Source organism: Panthera uncia (genome assembly GCF_023721935.1).
Source record: "Panthera uncia isolate 11264 chromosome B3 unlocalized genomic scaffold, Puncia_PCG_1.0 HiC_scaffold_1, whole genome shotgun sequence".
In the NCBI taxonomy this organism is placed as follows: domain Eukaryota; kingdom Metazoa; phylum Chordata; class Mammalia; order Carnivora; family Felidae; genus Panthera; species Panthera uncia.
In genome coordinates, this window is record NW_026057582.1 from 103,425,945 (window position 1) to 103,450,181 (window position 24,237).

Genomic DNA, 24,237 nt, shown 5'->3' on the forward strand with positions numbered 1-24,237 from the left:
CCCCCCCCCCCCGCCCCTGGCTTGCACGTGCGTGCTCTCTCAAAATAAACTTAAGAAAAATAAAAATAAAAACAAAAATAGTCTCACTTTTGTTTTTATGATTTGACTAGAGGTTCTCTAAAGGTTATCTATCTAATCATTAAAATTCTATTTCCTGGTTGCACCTGAGTGGCTCAGTTAAAGGATCTACTCTTGATTTCGGCTCAGGACAGGATCTCACAGTTCAGGGAATTGAGCCCTGCAATCAGGCTCCATGCTGCCAGCACAGAGCCTGCTTGGGATTCTCTCTCCCCACCCCTCCCCGACTTTCTCTCTTTCTCTCTCTCTCTCTCTCTCTCTCCAAACTAACTAACTAACTAACTAACTAACTAAAAAAACGGCTGTGTTTCCTGGGTGTCTGGGTGGCAAAGTCAGTTGAGCATCCGACTCTTGATTTCAGCTCAGGTCACAATCACAGAGTTGTGGGATCGAGCCCCACATCAGGCTCTGCACTGAGTATGGAGCCTGCCTGAGTTTCTCTCTCTCTCTATCCCTATGTGCTCTCTCTTGCTCTCAAGTAAAAAAACAATACATTTTCTAAAAAACTGTATTTTCTTAGCACTTTGATTTTGATGTGCCTACCTTTAAACTTTAAATAGGCAAAGATGAAGACATGTTAATACAAGTAATACATGTAAATATAATACAAATCTAGATAGAAACCCCATGCTCTAAAAAGGACAATGTCTCACAAAATAAACTACTCCCAAGAACTAAAAAATTAAAATGTCTAAGAGCTTACAAAGTATTTATAATTTTTTTTCTTATCTGGTGAGGGAGCTTACAAATAAAGAGAATATCAAGATAGCATTTACCACAAAGACAGCTACTTCTATTGGGGTTGCTAAATGGCCACATACCTACATAATCATGATCTTAATACTATTTATATGCAACATGTACTTCCCTCTGCCTATCTACCATTTAATCTATGAAAGGAAGAAAGGGAGTGAGGAAAAAGGGAAGGTAGGAGGAAGAGGAAGGGAAAAAAGAAAAAAGGAAAAGAAGTTCCATGAAGGCAAGGGACTCTGTTCACTGCTGACTTTCCAAGAACCAAGAAGAGTACCTGGCATATAACAGGGACTCAGTAAATATTTACTGAAATAACTTCATTTTTATCTCAGAATTCATATTCCAAAAGGTGAAGATAAAGATAAAATAAGGGCTTTTTTCCCCTTCCATACAGAATCTATAAAAGTAATACTTTAAATGTCTCTGGGGAGAGGTCAGTATATATACTATATATGTTTTGAATCAGATCAATAAATTATCGAGTATCTTTTGTGGCATGAGTTAAGTTTTACAAAATGTAGTAATAATTATTAAGTTCTGTGCTTGTATACGTTTTAAATAGAAAATTATAGGTAAACAGATAATTATTAATATAAAAGAAACAAACAAAAAAACCTGTTTACCTTGCAAAGGAAAAACAACGTGAAAACTGCTGTGGCCAAAAAAATTTTTGATGAATAACTTATGGAATATATCACATCTGACATGAATAATTTCAACAACACATAAGGAAAAGAAAAAGCAGATAATATACCTTGCTTAATTTTGCCCCCAAACTGGTCTTCCAGGAGCCCATGGACCACTAATTTGTAGATCATGGCTTGAGCTCGTTCCAGATCAGCTAATCCCAACGCTCTCTTTATGGGCGACCGCATGACGGCTCGCTTCACCATGTGTCGCATCAGGAACTGCAAGGCTGCTCGCATCTCCACATCTTCATGAACAACTGGAGAGCTTGCACAGTCTGAGTTATGGCCATTTTCAGCCAGAACTTTTGGTATCAGCAACAGCTCAGCATATTTACTACAGCCAAGAAGAGCACTAAGTGATTTCATAGCACCGAGGTAGAGATAGGACAGTTGGACTGCTCTGATTTCTGATTGGGCTATGTCATGGTTTTTGGATATGTGTTCGTGATTTCTTCTTTTTCCTTCTGTTATCTGATGTTGGGATTCCACACTTGGCAGTGTTGGGTCTAAAGAAAATGAAGCTATTTCGTTTTCGGATTTGGAGGCTGTGGTACCCTGATTTTTGACATCATCAGATGTTAAGCCTGTTCGCGTATCTAAAGCAGATTCATTCTCGGTTTTCTGCTCAACATCTCCTTTCTCCTCAGACTCATGTCGGTGTTTCTTTTCATGTCGCTTGGTGCTCTGTTTGCCCATGTCTTCATGAATACCAGTCAGATATGTGAGGTCCAGCAATACAGAAGCCGTCAGGCCTCGGAATCGCGCCACATCAAAAGGCAATGGTTCACAGGGCTCCAGATTATACAATGGAGTATCACTAGGCGACCAAAAAGTTGGGAAGCTTTAATAAAGATCAGAATGACACAGGAAGAAGCAAGTGAGGGATAGACGGGAGGAAGGTACAGAAAATAATGTAAACAAATAAGATGTATCATGTACACAGTACAAAACATAATTTACACAAACTAGAGAAATCATTACAAAGAGAAAAATAAATCTATTATGAGAAAATGGGGAGATGTGATGCTAAATGCAAAAGCAATGAGATGTGCATGTACTTTCAAATCAGAATATTGTTACTACAACACAAGCCAGGAATTAGCAAAATTTCTATAAGAGAGCCGAATAGTAAATATAGCTTTCAACCCTGCCATCATAGTATGAAAGCAGTCACTGAATACCTAAATGAATGTGTGTGGCTGTGTAACATTATTTACAAACATAAGAGGTGGGCCAGATGTAGTCTGTCTATCCCTGATATAAGCTATGTGGAAAGTTTGTATAATAAATTTTACTTATTATGTGGGTAATGACTATAACCTATTTCAGAGAAGACTTTATTTCCATTTAAAACATAACTTTGTAGTCTTCAATTAATGCCTCTAATTTGTAGTTTAAGCAAAAATAGGATCACACACTTCCTGATATTTGGCAAAAATTTACTGAAGTTTAAAAATGTTGTAAGTACACAAAAAATGTAACAGCTTTAGCAAGCATCTAAAGTTTGGTGGCATAAATTTGTTATATTAACCTAAATCTTAATTTTAGCTTGACCTTCTTAATCTTTATTTTCCCTTTGTCTTATTTCCTTATTTGTTTTGATTATTCTGCTATGTTACATTTGCATTTTAATAAGGAATCATAAATCCTTTCTGAAACAAGGCAAAGAATAAAAGAAAAGGTAAATACTTTCATGTAACACTGTAAAATTTTCATTGGTTTCTTAGCTTGGTGGAATGGGGTAAAGTAGGGTCCATTAACTCCTAAAATTGTATATAAAGGTTACACATGTGTTATTTTCAGCTGAGAGAATCTATAGCTATTGTTACATTCTAAAACAGCACTGCCTCGAAAGAAATCTTATGAACCGCTGTTTTAGACATTGTTCCATGTCATATTAACACTATTAAGCAATCACTTTAGGCAGTATAATGAACAGTTACATATTATAATTAATAAATCTACATTTTCAAAGAAGATACATGACGTATTTCCTTTGAAACGTACGAAGTTTCTTTTTCGCACAAATCCTATCTGACTGCAAACATGTCTAAATGTGTTTAAGTATATCATTTGTGTTAAATAAACGTAATTTCCATATCTATCCAAAATATTGCACACTGAAGGGACAGAAGTATGTGCTTAAAAAACAAAAAAAGTAAGAGTACTTATATCACAGTTAATCCCAAACTTAATTTTAGTCACTCAAATGTTTCTGCCTACACTCAAAGCCCACCTACACAAAATGTAACTGACAAACCTGCTGGCTGGCTTTTTTCTATCCTGGTATGTAATGGAAATGATCAAAAAGCAAGTAGCCAAATGAAAAATAAAGACAGATCCCAGTTAAACCTGAATTAGTGAGCTTACCATTTCTTCACAAAACAAAACAAACAAAACAAAACAAAACACCATATATTTTATTAACTACTAGTATTCCAGGGAACATGGGTTTGAGATATATTCCTTTATGAAATCAAATTACTCATACCCAACTGTATAAAAAAAACTTATTTTAAAAACTGGCTCACCTAAAACACAGTTACTCACTGTCCATAGGCAATGGCCCATTTCACCATTAAATACTCGTTTGCTAAAAGTGTAACTCAACAGATCATACCTGATGGTAATTTCTGCTTCATCCCATTGGACCTTAGCAGACGTGCTGCCCTCTTTGACCACTCCCAGCAGCGTGGCATGGCGCCCAGTTTGCTTGTGAACACACCGACCTCCAACTCTAAGACCAGCATCAACTCCTCCTATCACTGCCAGCACAGGCCACACCTCTATGCAAAGGGTCCTCAGCTGCGGCTCTGAGAGGTCAGCAAGGCCATGTCTATTATGTTTACCTTTCTCTTCCTCTTTGCTTTCCTTCTCCTCTCTCATTTCATTTTCCTCTCGGCTTTGAACCGAGCGGCTTTTCTTTAGCTTCTGACCTGACTCTTTAATACATATCTTAATTTTATGCAGCCTTTCCATCATTTTTTTGTTAATGCAGTAAGTCCAACGGTCTGTTCGGTGAAGGATACGGATAAGCTGAATAGTGGCCTCCGCCAGCACTGCTGCTACTGGACTACAAATAGGGTCTCCTGGAAGTAAGTCTCGTGGCGTGCCACGCATTTGCATATCACAAATTTTCACCTATAAGAAAAAAAGAAGGCAGCAAATGTGTGATTAATAGTTCTTATAAACCATTAGTCACTATACATTCTAGTACATGTAATCCCATGTTGAACTAGTGTTTGGTCTCCTAATATACGCGTATTTATACCACTGGCTGCTGGTAAAGAGTGAGCAAATATTACAAATTTACTAAAGTTAGGAGCAGTATGGTCCTCTGAAACAAGGTGCCCCATTATTTAAACTTCCTCCTGCAGCCTGTATTAGAACTGTTGCAGGCACCCAAAAGGTGGATATAGACTAAGGTGTATGGGACTGGCTCAATTTACTCCCTACCCCCCCCCCCCCCCCCCCCGCCAACAACAACAAAAAAGCCTTGAGAATCTAGTCATTCTTATCCTCAAGACAAGTCCTCAGAGCATCTTATACTGTTCGATGGTTACAAAGATAAAATTGTTAAGTCTAGATAACTGGGATATTCCCAACCTACACACATTTCAAATAAGACACTGAGGTTAAATTAAAAGAAGAGCAAGATTTGGATCCAGATCTTAATTCTGCACAATCTTAGGAAATTATTTAATCACAATAAACCTCAGTTTTTTCATCTGAAAAAAATTGCACTAATAATAGTAACTGTCTCTTATGGTTAAAGATTGAGACTATGTACTTAAACTGCTTATTACTACAGTGCCAGATACATAGTAAATTTTCAAAAAGAGGTTAACTACCATTAATATTGTTTTCATCAGAGACTGTGAAACTTATCAGAAAAGGCTTCTGGACAGAATAAATTGATTGCGACACAGTGTACAAGTGAATTAATTCCTTCAAGGTTCATAGATGTTGGGGAGCAATAGGCCATCACTCTAACCAGGTGATAGCAGAGACTATTTTGGGCTGCAAGAATATCATCAAGAAAAGAATTGACTGCAGGTACTGGGCTGTCTCTGAACTTCATCCCCAGTTGTGCTGACTACCTACTCAGGAGGCAGCTCCCTTCACTTATAAAATGCTAGCTTAAAATTACATGACCTTGAAAATTTTAAAAACACATTTAAAAGCACAGAATAAAAGGTAACTTTCATAGGTAGGACTGATCAAGTTCAGCACTTCCACTATAGATATATGACAGTGTGAAAACTTTCTACTACAAAAGAACTAGAAATTCTGGAGACGAGAGCTAGGCCACACTTCATCCTCAAGTGAAAGGATGTGGTAGAAAAAAAAGCAACAGGCAGACCACAAAGACGTTTGTCTCTTCTTGGCTTTTAGATGAAGAAAAAAAAAGTTTTTAGCGAGAGTATAGCCCTTTAATACTGTCCCCTCCTGAAGGTTTGGGGTTCAAATTAACACCATCTATAAGGTGTAAGAACCCCCTCAGCTGAATGAACCTCAGGTTCCATATCACAACTGGATCTGCCATTATTCAGCTAAGGGTATCTGATTACATTTAAGATTATTTCTAGATCTCTTTCTCAAATGAACAACTGCCAATGAACCAGATTACTCCTAAACTATCGCCTATGATTCCTATAATTGAAAGTTGACTCATTACATTCAAATTGCCAGAATATCAAATAGTGCCTTAATGAAGAGTAAAGGCAATTTCTAAAAGTAATCTAACTTTCTAGGAGAATAAATTACCTGAACAGGTAGTTTTAATGGTAGAAATAGTTTATTCCATTTATAAACTCTATCTGATCCTAACAAATATTAATTTAAAAGAAGACAAATATCCTTTACACTTAAGTATAAAAGTTTGAAGTTTCATTACCTTCTCCCCTGGGTTGCTACTATAGAACATTACACACGGGTATAACTCTGCCGCGTCCACATCTTCAAAAGCCAATTTGGGTTCCTATAGTGTGGCAGAGGAGACGAAAACACATTTTTTTTTTTTTCAACGTTTTTTATTTTTATTTTTGGGACAGAGAGAGACAGAGCATGAACGGGAGAGGGGCAGAGAGAGAGGGAGACACAGAATCGGAAACAGGCTCCAGGCTCCGAGCCATCAGCCCAGAGCCTGACGCGGGGCTCGAACTCACGGACCGCGAGATCGTGACCTGGCTGAAGTCGGACGCTTAACCGACTGCGCCACCCAGGCGCCCCGACGAAAACACATTTTTAAAAAAAATATGGAATATCTAATTACATTAAGACTCAAAGCTCTTATGAGACAGAACACAATTTATAAGATCAAATCTCAACCCTGCTAACCAAGAAACTTCCACATATAACTAATGATCCTGATTTGTTCATCTGCTTCAAAAATCTTACTGGGAATTTACTATCTTTCTGTTGTTTGTGTGGTCCTGGTAAATACTAAAAGAACCAAAAGGTATTAGAGAAAAAGCAAAGGGTGGATAACATATTAATTGAGTAATCAGCACTTAAATAACTGAGTTGAGTGTAAATAAAAAACAAGAAAACATGCAATGCTTGTCAATGAGTTTCAGTACCTCTCCATTTTTCCCAAAGGAAATGGTTCTGGCTTCCATGTCTAACACACAGGTAATGAAATCTCCTTGAGTAAAACTGGACAACGTCAGAGTCTGTTCTCCATTGTGATAGAGGTTACCACTGTAGGCCCGGTACAGCCACATATCGGAGGTAGTACGGTGGTTAAAGTCATGTACTGGCCAGCGAGAAACTCCAACACACGTGCCTTCATTACCTCTGTTTTCCTTCACAATGTAAAACTAAAATGAAAATGGTAATGTTCACTAATATCCAAAAAAAACTTGTTTATGTATAATTAACTGTATAAACCAATACTGGGGAATATGCTCACAAGTAACATTGATGCATTTATGGGAATACGATAAGTTCATTTTCAGCCCAAGTGAAAATAACATATAAATGAAACAATTTCATCATTTTATAAAATAAATGAAAATTCACTAGACTAGAACAATTCTAACTCATTAAAACATAGTTACAGTATTATTTGGAGAAAAGAGAGAGAGACAAGTGGGAAAAGATGGTGCTCTGGTGCCTGGCGGGCTACAGAGTTACAGGTGTTATGAAACAGCAGGTAAAGTGCTATCTGTTGAGAGAGATAAAAGTTACCTATGGAATTCAAAAGTAATAGATCCAACCATAGGAAAGTTAGTTCACTGACTCCAGTGACTGCTTTAGGCCTTGTTAGCTAAAGTGAGTCAAAAAGAGGATAAAGTTTGTAGTGTGCTCTCTTGTAGGCGGGAAGAGAAAGGGGCCCAAACATCCTTATAAAAAGGCTTTGGATGGGCCAAATAATAAAAATTAACTTGCAGTTGCCTCTCCTCTGGGCAGGAGGGGGAAGAGTTCAAATTTCCCTGAAGGAGAGTTCTGGGTAGATCAAAAATATTAGAAGTTTGTGTTGCTTTTTCCTCCAAGAGGAAAAAAAGATCAATCAGTTCCCAGAGCTGGAGCAAAGCTTTAAATAAACAGAAAAAAGAAGTGAAAATACAAGCACCTCTCTAGATATTTTCTTTAGCCTAGATGATTCCACTGCTGTAGCAGTGGCCCTGACCCAATGAATTACCCTAAATTTACTGCTAGGGCTTTGAGTAAACCTGAAATCTGAGGGTAAAAGTAAATTTTTAAAAAAAGCATTTGCAAGTGTTCTGTGGCTACTGCATCTGGATGTATGATAAAAATTGATGTAAAATTAATAAATCCTAAGGGATCATCCTGATAAGTGAAAGCTGCAAAAGAAAAATTGTTAGGGAGATCCAACTTCCATGTTTTCTACCACTAGTGGGTAAATTTAAACTCTTTTGAGTATTGGAAACAAAAATAAGTTTCCATAACTGATGATTTTTGCCTCTGGAAAAAGAGAGACCAAATAAAAAGAGTGGTAATCTCCAGAGAGAGATACACAGATATACTTTCAGAGTTTTAAAAAGCAGTTTTACTTGCCATTGAGTTCTTGTAAAATCTGATATCTGACTCTTAGAGGCTAATGATTTTCCAACCTAAATTTTGACTGGCGAAATTTGGACTCTAAAGACTGACAAGGCAAAAAAACAAAAACAAAACAAACAAAACCACCTACAAAAGTATTACTTGTCACTTTGACTTAAGACACAGCAGTTTGGTCTTACAAGCATCTATGCTTCATTGCTGCCAAAAAAGTTGCTTAGCTTTTTAGAATCCTGAATTTATAGATCCTAATTACCTGGACCTGACTCTAATCTAAAACCTGAAATTATCTGCCTTGGGCTGTTTCAACCTAACATGAGCTATGCTCAACTTAAAAGCAGAAACTGGCCCAATGAACAAAACCTAAATTCTGGGACTGTTGTAGATTTAGGACTCCTCTGTGGGGCCAAAAACTATGAAAATATCATCGATTCTGCTGGACTGTCCAGGTGACTTGCAGATACCCCTGGGTAAGGGCTTTTTCTTTTATGGAACCATCTAAATTTGAACTAATTGGCTCCATATTTCTGAAAAAAGAAAATGATTATACTCCTAACTTGCAATTCCTGCTCAAAATAGAAAGTTGGAGGAAGGCATAACCCTGCCATCCACTCTTAATTAACTGGACTGTCAACCTCTTCTTGGGGACATCCCACTGCTGTTGACTTATGTTCAGGTTTTTGGATTAGTTGCAGTTTGCAACAACAGACTGATAGCTTGACTACATGTCACATCTTTCTTCTGATACACTTATTTTAGTAAGGCCTTTTATTAAAAGAAGCTCTCGCAGAAAGAGATTTATCTTTCTAGGCTGCTAACTAGATAAATGATTAGGATAAAAGAGGAGGTTTTTAAACTTTCTATTTTGAAATAAAAAATTTTTTTAACTGGGCTTTTGTCCTGACCAATCTCCTAACTAACTCTTCTGGTTAAGTTGTATGAAAATGTTTTTGTGTGAAAATTCTTTTGTCCTTGCACCCAACCCTTCTGGACAAAAGGTCTAAATGAAGATAAAAAAAAATGATCGAAAATATCTGAAGTTATAATTACTAAATGAGACATACTGATTTTAGAATAAGGGGGAAAAAAAACAAAAACCCAGACCCTTGGGAAGTGTGGAGGAGTGGGGAAGGCATTAATGATCTTTGTTTTTGAGAACTGCTTCTCTTTAGAGGAGAAAAAAATCCACATTGTCTTGAAGGCTACTGTGAGTACTTCATATTCAACCTGACTGCTGAGCCTCCCATTACAAATGACAGGCTGTAAGAAACAGGGGGTGGCTGGCCCCAGCACCTGCACATTTCCAGCACACCTCTAGATGTCATCATGCTCTTCAGGCAGATAAAGTGAAGTCAGAGAAAAACAAAACCATTTAAATGACTGCCTAATTTAGGCAGTATCTGAGTCCCACTGACTCTAGATTATTCAAACTGCACTGGGAATAGAGAGTGGGGGGCCCTCTGGTGGAATGTCACATTGGGGCCCTGTTAACATGTTCTGCTTAACCTGATTAGGGGTATCCTAACAATTATAAACTCTTTGTTTCCAGGGATAGCATGTATGCCTTCTAGAATTGTATTTCTTGTGTGTACACCCTATCATGACACTACCTGAGCCCTGGACTGGCCAGAGGTGTGCTGTGCTGAACTGATGCCTAAGTGAGTTAATATAAAAACTTAAAGACAAATCTACATGGCTTTCTATGATAGACATTTATGGTTAATGAGATTTGTTTTTAACTAGCTAAGTCTAAAACCACCAAGGAAGCATAACTGAAGTCAATAGTACAGGCTGGTCTCACCCTGTTGCCTGGCGTCCTACTGATAATAATATACTATATATATTATATATAGTATATACTATATACTATAAATAAATATATAAATATAAATATATATAAATATAAATATATATATATATATATATAAAAATATATATATATATAAATAATATATAGTATATACTATATACTATAAATAATATAGTATATACTATATATATACACATATATATATGTGTATATATGTATATATATATATATACACATATATATATGTGTATATATGTGTATATATACATATATACACACACACACACTATATAATTTTACTATAAAGAGACTATGGCCAAGAGCCAACGGGGTCAACTGTGACAAAAAGGAATTAATATAGCAGAGACTGCCATCCATAGAAAGGCCTGCTTGCAATGTTGGTCCTTGGCTGGCATCTGGAACTAGAATGATAACCAGTTCCCTTCAGTGATAAAAACTTTACAAGAAAGGTAGCTCATTGTGCCTAGACTGTTTTGTACAACGTTATAGTTTAACATAAACACCTGCTTTCCTTCTGGGAATCTAAAATTTTAGTGTATGTCAGAGGGTGACCAGCACCCAATAAAAATCTTGGGCATGGAATCTCTAATGGGCTTTCCCAGGCAGAAACATCACATCATTATTGTATTTTCATGGCTGAGTATGATCTCTGTGATCCCTCATGAGAGGGATTATCATAATTTTTTAACTGTTCATTTAAAAAAAAAAATTCAGGTAACTTTAGAAGACATTATAGAAGTTACAAAAATAATAGAGTTCCTGTATACCTTCATTCAGTTTCCATTTATGTTAACATCTTACATAATGATAAAACATTTACATATGATTCTTTTTTTTTTTAAGTAGGCTCCATGCCCAACATAGGGCTTGAACTCACAACCCAGAGATCAGGAGTTGCATGCTCTACTGACTGAGCCAGCCAGGCGTCCCTACATATGATTTTTAAAAACTTTTTGATACATATTTTTGGCAAGAACATTTTTTGGTAAGGACTAAAACACAAAATGCTAAAAACTACTTGGAATTCTACATACCTTCCACTGATAGCATCCAGAAGTTACTCCAGTTGATGCCAATCCATATCCTTTTCCTCCACTGCCATGAGTTAAAATCTGTCCATTCTCCACTAGACAACACTGAGCTTTCTCTGGATCAAAGGATACTTCTTGTATAGGAAGATTCTCATCTTCTTCCTCTAACTCTCCCTGCTTCTACCAAAAAGGAAGCTGGATCAGTATTTTGGAATAATTCAGATCTCAGTTAATATATATTCTAAGACTCTTTGGTTTGATTTCACAAATATTTATTAAGTATCTACCATGTACCAGGTACAATGTAAGCAAGGAAACTCAATGATAAATACAGCGGGGTCCATGCATAAAGCTTACGGTCCAATTAGGGGTCAAAGAAATAAGTACCACCAGTACTGTGGAGAATAACAAGAGTAACATACAAGTATTGCAGAAACAAAAAGGTTTAAGTGTCTAAACATGCTTGGGAAAGAGAAGGAAAGCATTCAAAAGAGGAGGACTTCTGAGGTGAGTCCTAAATGATGAGGCATTCAGCAGATGGTCAAAGAAGAGGAAGACATTTAGGCAGTATATACACCATGGTGCCAAGGCATGGAGGTACAAAAGAGTTCAGTGATCTATGATAATTGTAAGCAGTGTGGAATGTCTAGAGGATGAGACAGCAAAAAAGGAGGCTAGAAAGAGAAAAGAGAACATCATGGAATGCCTTGAACGCCATTTTAAGTTTGAACCTAACAGATAACAGGGAGTGCCTACACAAATTTATATAGAGAATCTCTAATCAGATGTGTTTTTTTTTTTTTTTAATTTTTTTTTTCAACGTTTTTTATTTATTTTTGGGACAGAGAGAGACAGAGCATGAACGGGGGAGGGGCAGAGAGAGAGGGAGACACAGAATCGGAAACAGGCTCCAGGCTCCGAGCCATCAGCCCAGAGCCCGACGCAGGGCTCGAACTCACGGACCGCGAGATCGTGACCTGGCTGAAGTCGGACGCTTAACCGACTGCGCCACCCAGGCGCCCCAAATCATATGTGTTTTAGAAACATTGTTCTACCAGGTGTATATAGGACGAAGGCAGAGAGATCAATCAGAAGATTATCACAAGAGTTCAAGTAAAAAATACTGAGAACTTGAACTTATTAATTCATTCAATGAGTATTAAGTATCTACTACTATACCAGGTCCTATATATTCGGCAGTATATTAGATAGATAGAGATAAGATCTCTATTCTCACAGAACTTATATTATATATGTTACATATTATATATTATATATTAATTATAAAAATATGATATATATTATATTTATTAACCATAATATATTATATTATATATATATATTAGAACTTACATTTTAGAAGGTAGAGATAGAAGATGAATAAAAAATATCAGGTAATAAGTGCTAGGTCAAAATTAAAGCAAATCATGTAACAGAGTATGTGACAACTAACTCTAGATTGAGGATAAGGAAAGGACTCTCTGAAGTGGTAATTGAGACCTGAATGGTAAGAAGAACTTGACATCTGAAAAACCTATGGGGGAAGTACTCTAGGTAGAAAGAATAGCCATGCAAAGCATAAACGAAGGAACAAACTTAGTGTGTTCAAGAAACAGGAAGAAGGCAAGTTGTTCTGAGTGTAGTGAGCAAAGCGGGGAGAACAAATAGTTCTAGATTTTATCCCAAGAATGATGAGAAACCAATGGAAGGTTTTAAGCACAGGACCAACATGCTATGACTTACAATTTAAAAGATCATTCTAAATCCCATGCAGAGAAAGGACTATAGGGAATTAAAAATGAAAACAAAAAGGCCATTTAGGAGACTACTGCATAGTCCAAGTCAGAGATGATAGTGGCTTGGAACAGGGTGATGGCAGAGAAATGAGGAGGTGGGCAAATTCAAGTTATATTTTACAAAGGAAACAATAGGACTTGGAGATTGTATGGAGGGAGAAAATGGGGGGCGGGAGGGTAGTGGTGACAGAAAGAGGATAACATCTAGGTTTTTTTAGTCAAGTCACTAGGAAGATAGGAAAGCTGAGGAAGGAACAGGATCTGATAGAACTAAAAATGCTATGAAGTATGAGATGCCTACTAGACTATTATTCAAGTGGTAAGGCAAGTAGAAGATGGATATGGTAGCCCAGAATTCAGGGGAAATGTCAGAACTGGAATTAAAAATTTGGGAAGCAACAGCATATGTGTCTGAATAAGGTTTTGTTGGGTGCAGGAAAGGGAATGGGGATGATGGTGAGAAAAAGAAGGGGTCTTGGGAGGCCTGGGATAATCTAACACTTAAACAGAAGAGGGAAGAACCAATAAAAAAGAATGAGAAGAGGTCACTGTACTGAGATAGAAGGAAAACCAGAAAAAGTGTGGACTCAAAAAACCAAGAGAAAGATTAAGGTAGCTAAATGAATGGATTTAAGAGCTATATAGGAAGTAAAATCAATGGGGCCCAATGACTATGTGGATGGGGAGACATCAGGAAAATCCAGAATTCCCAAGAATTCAGGTTTGAAATGCTATGTGAATGATGGTGCCATCAATTAGAAAATGGGACAGGGAGAAAAGTATAAAGATTTGATGGGGAGACACCTGGGCTAGCATTTAAGTTTGGAAGGCACTGCATACAGGTGAAAATGGTCTTGGATATACTGAGGCTGTTGGAAAAGCTAAGACTGGAACTCTGAGGGACAGCAGTGTTTGGGATGGAGGCTAGGAGAACGTGGCACCAAAGAAGAGATGCTTCTAGAGGGAACCAAGGATTGGCAGAGGACTAGAGATGTAGAATAAGGTAGTTTTGAAAACAATAGAAGGCTAGAGTTTCCAGAGATGGAGTAAGATGTGGACAAAAAAGTGTGTCCTATATTTAGCAATTGGCACTTACCTTTGTCATTTAATTTCGGTGTTCTGATGGAAGATCAACAATTGAGTTGAAGAGAAAATGAGAACTAAGGAGTGGCCCCAACATGTATAAAATTGCTTTTCTGAGAAGCTTAGCAATGAAAGAAAAGACGGGAACACGGGAGGCTTCTTGGTAAAAAGGAGTTTGGGAGGGTGGGAATTAGAGATGTTTATAAGCTGAGAAGAAAGAACCAGAGGAGAAAAAGAAAGTGCAGAGAGAATATGGAGTAACTGGTAGAACCAAGTCCCTCAGAGAAGAAGGGATCCAGAGACAGGAGACAGGGTATTTACTTGTGTGGTCTAAAAATACCTTTTTGGAAGAATCGCTTACCTGTAACTTTATTTCTTGTTCTTTTTCCTTTATCTGAATAGCATGTTTGGCCTGAGCAATGGGTGTCTCCCACATACAGTCTGACAGAAGGGAAAAGAGGCGTTCAACAACCTATTTATTGAAGGAAAAAGAATGATGAAATTTGTAAAGGTGATTTTAAGTAATATTAGAAAAGATAAATCATGTAAGTAATACTAAGTCACATGTAAAATTTCATCATACCAAAGTCAACAACTACTTTCAGTGGTTGGCTATAATTTAAATATCTTGTTTCTAGAAAGATCGCTAATCCACTAGAAAGTGGGTCCCACTACCCTCATGTTTCTTCGCTACATGGACCTCTGATGAAGACACACAACCTCACACACTTCTCTCTCTAAAGGCCCAAACCTAGGAAGAAATTCCACAGATCTTCCTTTCCTTCTGACCTTTTAAGTATTCACTATCTCCTTACTCCTCACACCCATAACTTAATTTCTCTTTCTCCTTGCTTGGAAATTAAATAATAAAGCAATTTCAGAAGGAGAAGTCTAGCTATCAAATAAATGATACATTTACAACTGAAGAGACTATAATTTAGATTTTGGAAAAATAATGTTACAGATGTGAAAAGTATCTTCTAACAGCTTTAAAAATAGAAACCTGAGCCATTTGATCATCTTCTACGCCAGATTCACAAGCTGGTAGCACAGCCTCAAGGACATGAAGTGCAAGGAGCCTTGTTCTTAGGTTACCAACGAGAGGAATACCTGGGGAGGGAAAAGACATTTTCTTATTATCAGTGTGACTTAAATTCAAAGTGTAAATGAGGGGCGCCTGGGTGACTTAGTTGGTTAAGTGTCTGACTTTGACTCAGGTCATGATCTCACGGTTCGTGAGTTCGAACCCCATGTAGGGCTCTGTACTCCAGCTTGGAGCCTGGAACCTGCTTCGGATTCTGTGTCTCCCTCATTCTCTGCCCCTCCCCTACTTGTGCTAGGTCTCGGTCTCTCTCTCTCTCTCTCTCTCTCTCTCTCTTTCTCTCTCTCTCTCTCTCTCATTCTTTCTCAAAAATAAACAAACATTTTTTAAAAAGTGTAAATGGGGCACCTAGGTGGCTCAGTCGGTTAAGCGTCTGACTTTGGCTCAGGTTGTGACCTTTTTGAGTTGGAGCCCTGCATCAGGCTCTGTGCTGACAGCTCAGAGCCTGGAGCCTGCTTTGGATTCTGTCTCCCTTTCTCTCTGTCCTTCCCCCACTCTCACTTTCTCTCTCAAAAATAAACATTAAGAAATTTTTTTAAAAAGTGTAAATGAACTTCTTGAATAAACATATTTGAGGCTCCTAAGCATTTATGGGTGGAATGGACAACACTTCAACCTATTATCACAAGAATTCTGGACTTAGCCCAGATCCACTAATGTACATGAATATTCATGTTTACGTCTCAGTTTTTCTGTATATAAAAGGGAACAGCACTATAATAACTACCTGTGCCAGGTACTATGCTATGCATTTCACACACATTAACTCTATTGATCTTTATAAATCCTACATCACATCCCTGTTTTACTGATGAGGAAAGTGAGGCTGAGAGAAGTTAAGTAATGTGACCATAGCTCAGCAGAGGCAGAAGGAGAATTTTAAACAGGTCTGTTAACCTCTAAAGCTCAGGTTTTCATATCCTTTCATTGCTTCTCCATCCATGCCCTGACTGCCTCACAGAGACTGTTCGGATTAATGGGGAGTAAGCAGTTTGTACTTTTCTGAAGTAAGCAAAAGCAGAGTCAGAATAATGATGCTCTTTTTTATACCTACTACTACAACAAAACCAGTTAAAAATAAATGAACATCTGGTTTTTTCTTTATGCTCCAAGACTTTAATATTATATAAGCTTCACCTTATTAAATGAGAAAAAAGCCTGTTATAAATTATACGAGTTAAGAAAAACTAGCAAAGTATATTGAGAACGTATACATATAAAACAACACGTACCATGGAAAATTAAATTTGTTTTAGCCTATTTAAGAAAGACTAGGGATGATAAAAAAGTTCCAGAATGAAGAGTAGTAATGGTTGAGTAACACTGTGAATATAGTGAATGTCACTGAATTATACACTTAAATAATTAAAAGCTGTACATTTTACACCACTGCAAGTTTTATATATATTTTACCACAATTAAAAAAAAAACTGGAGGGTGGGGCACCTAGGTGGCTCAGTCATTTAAGTGTCCGACTTGGGCTCAGGTCATGATCTCATGGTTCATGAATTTGAGCTCCACATGCCTCTCTCTCTCTCTCTCTCTCTCTCTCAGTTCTCTGCCCCTCCTCCGCTTGTGCTCTCTCTCTCTCAAAATAAATGAATAAACTTAAAAAAAAAAAAAAAAAAGAGTAGGAAAGGACTGACAGTAATCTATGAAGGCTGACCAGACTTTTAGACTAAGAACCTGGAGTTAAGCTTATTACAAAGAGCTCACATAGACAGCATACAATCAGAAGTTACAATCAAGACAACAGAAATCATATTATGATTAGAGAGAATGGACAATCAGATCTGCATTTTGATAATCCAACAAGTGACATCAAAATCTGCGCCAATTATTAAACAGGATGTTCTCTGCTTATTTTTATTATGGTAATCCAAACAAATAGAGCCAAGTTCTCTTTAGATTAAATCCATAATCTAGCCTGGTGCTACTTTCTATTAATTCCTATCAATTTTTACTCCTGAAATTGGACTTTTCTTTTGACCAAGTAAGTACTCAGAAAACAAAAGTCTTGAAATCAAGGTCAAATATTCAATGTTGTTAAAGTGCGGTATTATCTGAATAAAATACACGTAATGTATAAAAACACTCTAAAATAAGGCAAAAGTCATATACCTGAAGAACACTTCTGAGATGCTATGTTTAGAAGCACCTCTGTCCATTTTGGGGAAGCCATTTTTGATTGAATTGCTTTTGAAGATACAACTCTGCGAAGAAAAACTAAAAAATCCCCCAGATGCAGTTCTGCTGCATGTTGTTTCCTAAGAGCAGCTGAAGAGTAAAGAGAAAAGTTTACATTACAACCAAAAATCAACAGGAAAAAGTCATACCAAGTAACTTGCATTTAGATTGTAGTTAGCCGAAACCTAATTCAAAATCTAAGTTGTCAGTTGGCTGCTGAATTTTTAAAACTTAAAGAACAGCATGGGGAAAGGTCAGAAAACAAAGCCGAACTTAAAAACATTTTTTACATCTGTATACAATAATAGTGAGGTTGCTAGAACAAAGTATGTGTACTTGGTTTTGTGCATTTTTTTTTACTGCTATTTTAAAATGCAACAGTTCTCTATCCAAGTCTAGAGTTCTGTGAGGTAGAATCTGAGAGAAATGGTCTGTGAACCCCCTAAAGTTGTATGAAAATTGTGTGTACATTTGACTAGTAAAAGAGTTCACAACTTGATTCACATTTTCAAAACGTCTGTGACCTCCCCCAGCCCCATCAAATTAAGAATCACATCCCTAAAGAAGACTTTGTGTTTTCAGATTCTACAAAGAAACACATTTCTAAGGCTGTGTCTGGTTTGCCTGAGCACCAACTCCATGTATATCTCTTATATAAACTTGCTCTAAGCAATCTTCTCGGTTTTTCCACCAGTATCAGTACCGGCTTCTCTCCTGTCGCCCCTCTCATAGTTTCCCTCCACCCTGTGCATTTTTAGGCCAGAGGACTGTCTGGTCTTCCTATAACACACCACGTTCTATCATCATCCATCACCCTTCATATCCTCTCAGCCTGGCAAATCCTACTCAAAGCCAAGAGGAAGAAGTATGCCAGTGAGGCAGTTGCCCAGAATATTAATCTCTACAGGGCACTAAAACATATAAAATCATAATGATTTGGAGGCAAGTATTATACACAGCATTCCTTTCAGGGAGATCCTGGCATGTCAAATTAAGGAATACACAGACGAGTCACTTAGAAGGAGACCCCCGCACCAAGGGCACCACACTTAAATGGCCAGCAATCTACTTTCACAGACATCTTGTCATAACTAGAGGACATCTGTTCTGCTGAGATGGGTGTGCATGTCTATGACAGAATTAGAACGCTGGTGACAATGAGAGACAATTGTACTCCTCTGCTACAATTCCTCTACATGGTCCTCTACCTCTTCTTTACTTAAATGCTAATAATCAAATATTTTTATAATATCAGTATGAAGAATATAAAGTTATTAGCCTGAGCTGGATACCCACATACTACTCCAACCCTGTTCCTACACATTCTTCAAAATCCAGTTCAAGAGCTACCTCTTCTATGAAGCCTTCTCTCTTGGTAGAGATCCTTGGGAAAATCTGTTATGAGGGCTCTATCCTACTCCCCATCCTCACTCCCAGCAAGTATCTCTGTAACATGATACTAAATTAGTTAATTAGTTAAATTAATTAAGTTTGGAGACCTTAAATAGAAAGATGGTTAATACAACTTGGAGATGGTATGTGTTTCAGTACCAATACCAGTTTGAAATCAAAGGTACACCTTACTTTCAGTTAAGTATTTTAGAGTGTCTGTGGGGTTATTAATAGCTGGCCACTGTTGACTTGCATCAGTCTCACTCCCAGCCATCCCCATGAATAGAGATGGTGCAACAGCCCTCTCTCTAGGACGACCTGAGAGGAGTGGATGTGAATCCCATCTGCTCTTACACCTGCTGAGATGCACTTATGGAAGAAGTGCTTCTTTCTTTACTAGATATGGAAGGGCCCAGTTTTCCTAGGGGCCTATAAGTTGAGAAGTAACTCTATTAGGTCTTCCCTGCTGTCCATATGTGCAGTACTCAGCACTGAGTGGTGAGAAACTATTACCTTAATCACCCTGTATCCCTCACTGCATCTCAGAAAAACAGGAGGAGGCATTAAAAGCTTGTTTATTTTACCATGCCTTGTGAGTCTGGCATGGTCTTTGTAGAAGTACCACACTCTTTATATAAACAGGAAGAAGGAATGTGACACAGGGGTAGCCCCTCAAACCAAAAGCTAGTCCTTAATTAGACTCATATATCCTCCTAGATTCTGACTTAAGAGATTTAGCTATTTCTTCTGAGCTTCTTGTATTACAGTGTAATTATTTGTTGACATGTCTGCCTCTCTGGTTACCTTAGAAGGTCTCTAAGGGTAGAGACCATGTTTTATCATTTTTGTATCCACAGGTATTTCCTCTATCCACCCACCTATCTACACAATATTATTTAAATATTACTTTATTTAATTTTAATATTATTTAGTACAGAATTCCAGTATTAATATTAACATCCACATTCAGAGCTCTCACTATGTGCCAGACACTGCTCTAAGTGCTTTACATGCATTTAATTAGTCTTCAAACACTCTAAGGAGGTTGGTTCTATTTTCCTTATTTACAGATGAGGGAATTGGGGGCACAGAAAGGTTAAGTAACTTGCTCTCTCTCCATCCATTCATTCATCTGGCTGGCTAGCTGGCCATCTTGGTCCAGAGAGGATTTAAGGTCTCCCAGAGTTTATTACAGTAATAAGACATGGTAGTTTCATAAAAATCTCTTTAAGAAATGGCCAATCTTAAACCTTTATTCCTTAATTATGTAGCAGATATAGGAAGTACTTCTACTGTTCAGGGTTAAATTCTAACAAAAATACAATGTTCACTATTGTTTTATAGTTTTTTAAAGCTATGAGCAGATGGTCATAGTATAGCAACCAAATAACTGACAACTAAGTATAATAAGAATTTTTTTTTAGTGACCAGGAAACATAACAGCCTAGCAAGAAGTTCAGCTCCTTTAATTTTAACCTAGTTTCCATATATGAAAACCTGTGTTCCTGAGGGAACACTTAAGTCAAGACTATGGTTAAAGATGGGTTGTCAATCAAATGCTAAGAAAACAGAACCTGGGGGAACCAGTCACCTAGAACCTCTAGATTCTAGAACCAGGACAGCCAAGGAGAAGCTGAACTTAGGGAATAGTATGGTTGCTATATCAGGGTTAACAGACTTTAGAGAAGAGGTTCAGTCAGGAGCTCATCGAAATCACACTTATTTGGAGAGCAAAAGAGTTTATAAATGAGTAAATGAAAATTCTTTCTAAAAAAATTCTTTCACGCCTCACAACAGAAAGAAGTCTACATTCTAATATCCACATGAGGACTCAATAAATGCTTGTAAATAATGACAAAAAAAGGGTTTATGCTACCTCTGAAATCTCTCTTCTCAGTTTCTCCACTGGAGTCAACTTTTCTTTCTTCTTCTTCACCCTCTTCTCCTTCCCCTTCTCCAAAAGAGGCCATAAGTAGTACACCAGCTTGGGACAACAAATTCTTCAACTGACTACAGAGTAGATCCAACAAGGACTGAACTACTTTGGGGCTCAGTTTATCAGCGTAAGTCCTACATGAAGTAACAGGGAAAAAAAAGGGTAATAACATAGTAGGGTAAATGTACTTAAACACATAAAGGACACGAGGGGGAAGTGGAAATTACTCAAATGAGAAAAGACCAGGTCCCATACAGTTCCATCAAGACATCTATAATGCTCACCCTGTAGTGATAGCTAGAATTTGGAGCAATCTTGTACTAGCCACTTTTAAAGCCGTACTAAGCTGAGAAACACCCGTCTTTGGCAGTAACTGCAGAGGCTGTCCCAGCATGGTGTCTGTACCACATAACTGCGACAATACGTTTAGCAGACCAGTGGAAATTGCCAAAGAAACATCCACTGGTTGATAGTGAACGCTCAGAGCAAAAACTGTAACCAAAAGGAGACGTTGCTGGGCTTCTAGAAAAAAAAGAAAGAAAAACAACTGGGAATTTTCTTTGAAGTAAACAACACACTAAAACAAAGCATATTCAAAAATATAAATAGTAATGTGGAACACCACTACATTTTCAAATATGTATTCTTTTACATGTAAATTGACCTATTAATGTTAAAACAAGATATAGAACATTAAGTATCTAGCATAAAATGTAATCTGCATCTTATATTTGTGGGGGCAGTTACTCACCAATGTGATGCTTATTTGCCTGTAGAGCTCTCTCTAGGGTAGCAGACAACTGTTGATAAATCTTATGCACAGCCACCTGGATTTCAATCTGAATATTTCTTTTAGCTGCTCTGATCCCATCCTGAATAAAGATTTACTTTTTCTATTAGTAACAATGACACCTCCTACCCAAATAAAAGTAATAGCATTTTATCCTACTCTGTGCTAGAGCCCTATGGCAGTTTTTAATTATTCAGTATGGTTCAATATATAAAAGCTTTATAATAAATTTATATTTAAATACTTGACAATTCCTGATTCTATATATTCTTTCTCCTTTCCCACAAAGCAATTTTTCTTCTCTAAATATGGAAGACATAAAGATAACACTCAAAAAAATTTTTTTCAAGTCATCAGAGAAACTGGGTAAAATGATAAAAGTATAAATGTAAATTCTGGAAACCCATCCTCCCAAACACCAATCCCTATCCCAAATTAGATCTATCTCTATCCAATTTGGCTAAGGGTTATGACAACTGAGCCAGCAGAGGATCTAAAAAAACAACAGTACCATAGTTCACCTAATCTCCACTATACTACTATTACTCAGGAAACTAAACGACTTAGATAGCTTTAAGAGTCATTTAAAAGTCTTTATATTTTTAAATCTCAATGTTAAACACCAGAAACCTTAGCATTATTAAACTGATGTTTAAAAAAAAAAATGGCCAGAATCTGAATATACTGCAAGGTGCATCCTCACACGCCAGATCTGTCACCTACCTGATAGTGATGCAATCGGCCACTCTCTCCTTTGGCTCCTGCATGTCCCACAGTGCCTAAACCAAAACACCCTGCTAGAAACTGCAGCCTCACAGACGTGAGCAGTGTGGATGACTGGAAGCCCAAGTTTGATCTGCTTCCTGTCAGAGAGATGTTTCCTTTTTCCTCCATCCCAGACAACAGAACGAGGATCTGGTGAAGTGCTTCTAAACGTAGCTTGAGAAAAGCAAAATAAATATATTTTAGAGTTCTTCACTGAACTGAGACACAAAGGAATTCCAACACAGATAATATACTTAGCACAGAAAATCCTGACGTTTCTTAGGGCTCTATTCTATTAAAGTAAACATTTATTTTAATATTAAAATCAAAATATTTCTAAAAACTCTACTAGCACACTTCAGTAATTAAGAGGCTACACAGGACAATGAGGAAAGCAGATCTGGATGTATGAGACCTAATTTCAAGGCCAGACTCTTCCATGTACTTTGTGGCCTTGGGAAACTCACTTAACTTTCTGAATTGCAGTTTCTTCATGTGTCAAATAAGGCTAATCCTATAGTACTTTTCTAACCTACTCACATAGCTACTGTGATGCTCATGAGGATGGATATATATATATATATATATATATATATATATGAAGGGTTCAAAACCATAAAGTGTTATGATTATTGCTTCCTTCACTTACAGGGAAGTTAAATAGAATGAATAGTGTTTAGTTCAAGAATTAGAAAAAGAATTTCTGGAAGGTTTCTCTGTGGGTCTCTTGAACATCTGGCTCTCTCTTCCCTAGGAGGGCAAAACCTACCACTGTAGTCCATCAGCCTATCCCTCTTTTTTTTTTTTTCCAATAACTTTTTATTTTGAAATAACTGTACATTTAATAGTACAGATGGGTTGAAAACATGGTATAGATTATTCCTGTATGCCTTCCTCCTACTTTCCACTAATGTTACCATCTTAGGTGACTATGGTACATTTATCAAAACTAAGAAATGAACACTGGTACATCACTATAACTAAACTACAGACTTTATTTGGATTTTACCAGTTTTCCCAAAATGTTCCTTTTCTGTTCCAGGATCCAATCCCAGATACCATTTTGCATTCAGTTGTCATGTCTCCTTAGTCTCTTTTAGTCTGTCCCAGTTGCCATCTTTCCTTCGAAAGAGCTGTTCATGTATTTTACAGAATGTCCCACAATTTGGGCTTGCCTGATATTTTTTCATGACTGGACTAGAGTTATGGATTTAGGGGAAAATACTATAAAAGTCCTCTTCTCAACACATTATTTTCAGGGATGTATGATGTCACTATAACTTATTGTTGATAATGTTAATCTTGATCACTTGGCTAAGGTGATGTGTGTCAGGTTTCTGCAATGTAAAATTATTCATTTTTTTCCCTTTTCATACTCTGCTAGCTCCGAGACACTAAGTCCTGCTTACTTTAAAAGAACGGGAATTAACCTCCACATCCTAAAGGAAGAATATTAAAGAATTTGTGTACATGTTAAAACCAGAATAATAAATATTGTGAGGGAAATACTATGAGGCTACACAGGCATCTTAGGTCCCTTTAAAGTTCTGTTCACTAACTTCAGCATTCATCATTACTACTGTGGTGTCCTAATCTAGCCTTTTCTAAGTGGAGACAAATGGGTCAAAACCGGAGGCTCTAAGAAGCAGATGTATATGCTCACCAGCCAGTCTCATTTTAGTTTCTAGGAGACAAGGCAAGACTTAAGATTACAGTATCTTGCTCTAAGAGATGGCAATTAAAAATGCACTTTGTCCATTTCAAACAATATATTATGC

General features: G+C 37.2%; 1 protein-coding gene and 1 long non-coding RNA gene across 14 annotated transcripts in view; one reads left to right on the forward strand and one right to left on the reverse strand.

Moving 5' to 3' along the window:
- The window catches only part of HERC1 (HECT and RLD domain containing E3 ubiquitin protein ligase family member 1), a 187,240-nt gene that overhangs the window by 56,380 nt on the left and 106,623 nt on the right, over positions 1-24,237 (reverse strand). For 10 of the 13 annotated variants that reach the window (XM_049611706.1, XM_049611710.1, XM_049611705.1 and 7 more), the window contains 12 exons: positions 22,418-22,633; positions 21,656-21,776; positions 21,189-21,426; positions 20,845-21,038; positions 17,511-17,666; positions 15,291-15,397; positions 14,649-14,759; positions 11,412-11,588; positions 7,103-7,342; positions 6,418-6,501; positions 4,141-4,661; positions 1,586-2,361 (listed from right to left, as the gene is read on the reverse strand). In XM_049611706.1, the coding sequence (XP_049467663.1) occupies positions 1,586-2,361; positions 4,141-4,661; positions 6,418-6,501; positions 7,103-7,342; positions 11,412-11,588; positions 14,649-14,759; positions 15,291-15,397; positions 17,511-17,666; positions 20,845-21,038; positions 21,189-21,426; positions 21,656-21,776; positions 22,418-22,633 (2,941 nt within the window). The remainder of the gene's footprint in view (positions 1-1,585; positions 2,362-4,140; positions 4,662-6,417; positions 6,502-7,102; positions 7,343-11,411; positions 11,589-14,648; positions 14,760-15,290; positions 15,398-17,510; positions 17,667-20,844; positions 21,039-21,188; positions 21,427-21,655; positions 21,777-22,417; positions 22,634-24,237) is intronic. The other 3 variants (XM_049611711.1, XM_049611709.1, XM_049611713.1) reach the window with 3 other exon arrangements.
- Positions 10,120-15,158, forward strand: LOC125908880 (uncharacterized). The gene is made up of 2 exons (XR_007453464.1): positions 10,120-10,204; positions 14,690-15,158. It is a non-coding gene; the product is annotated as an uncharacterized LOC125908880 (long non-coding RNA).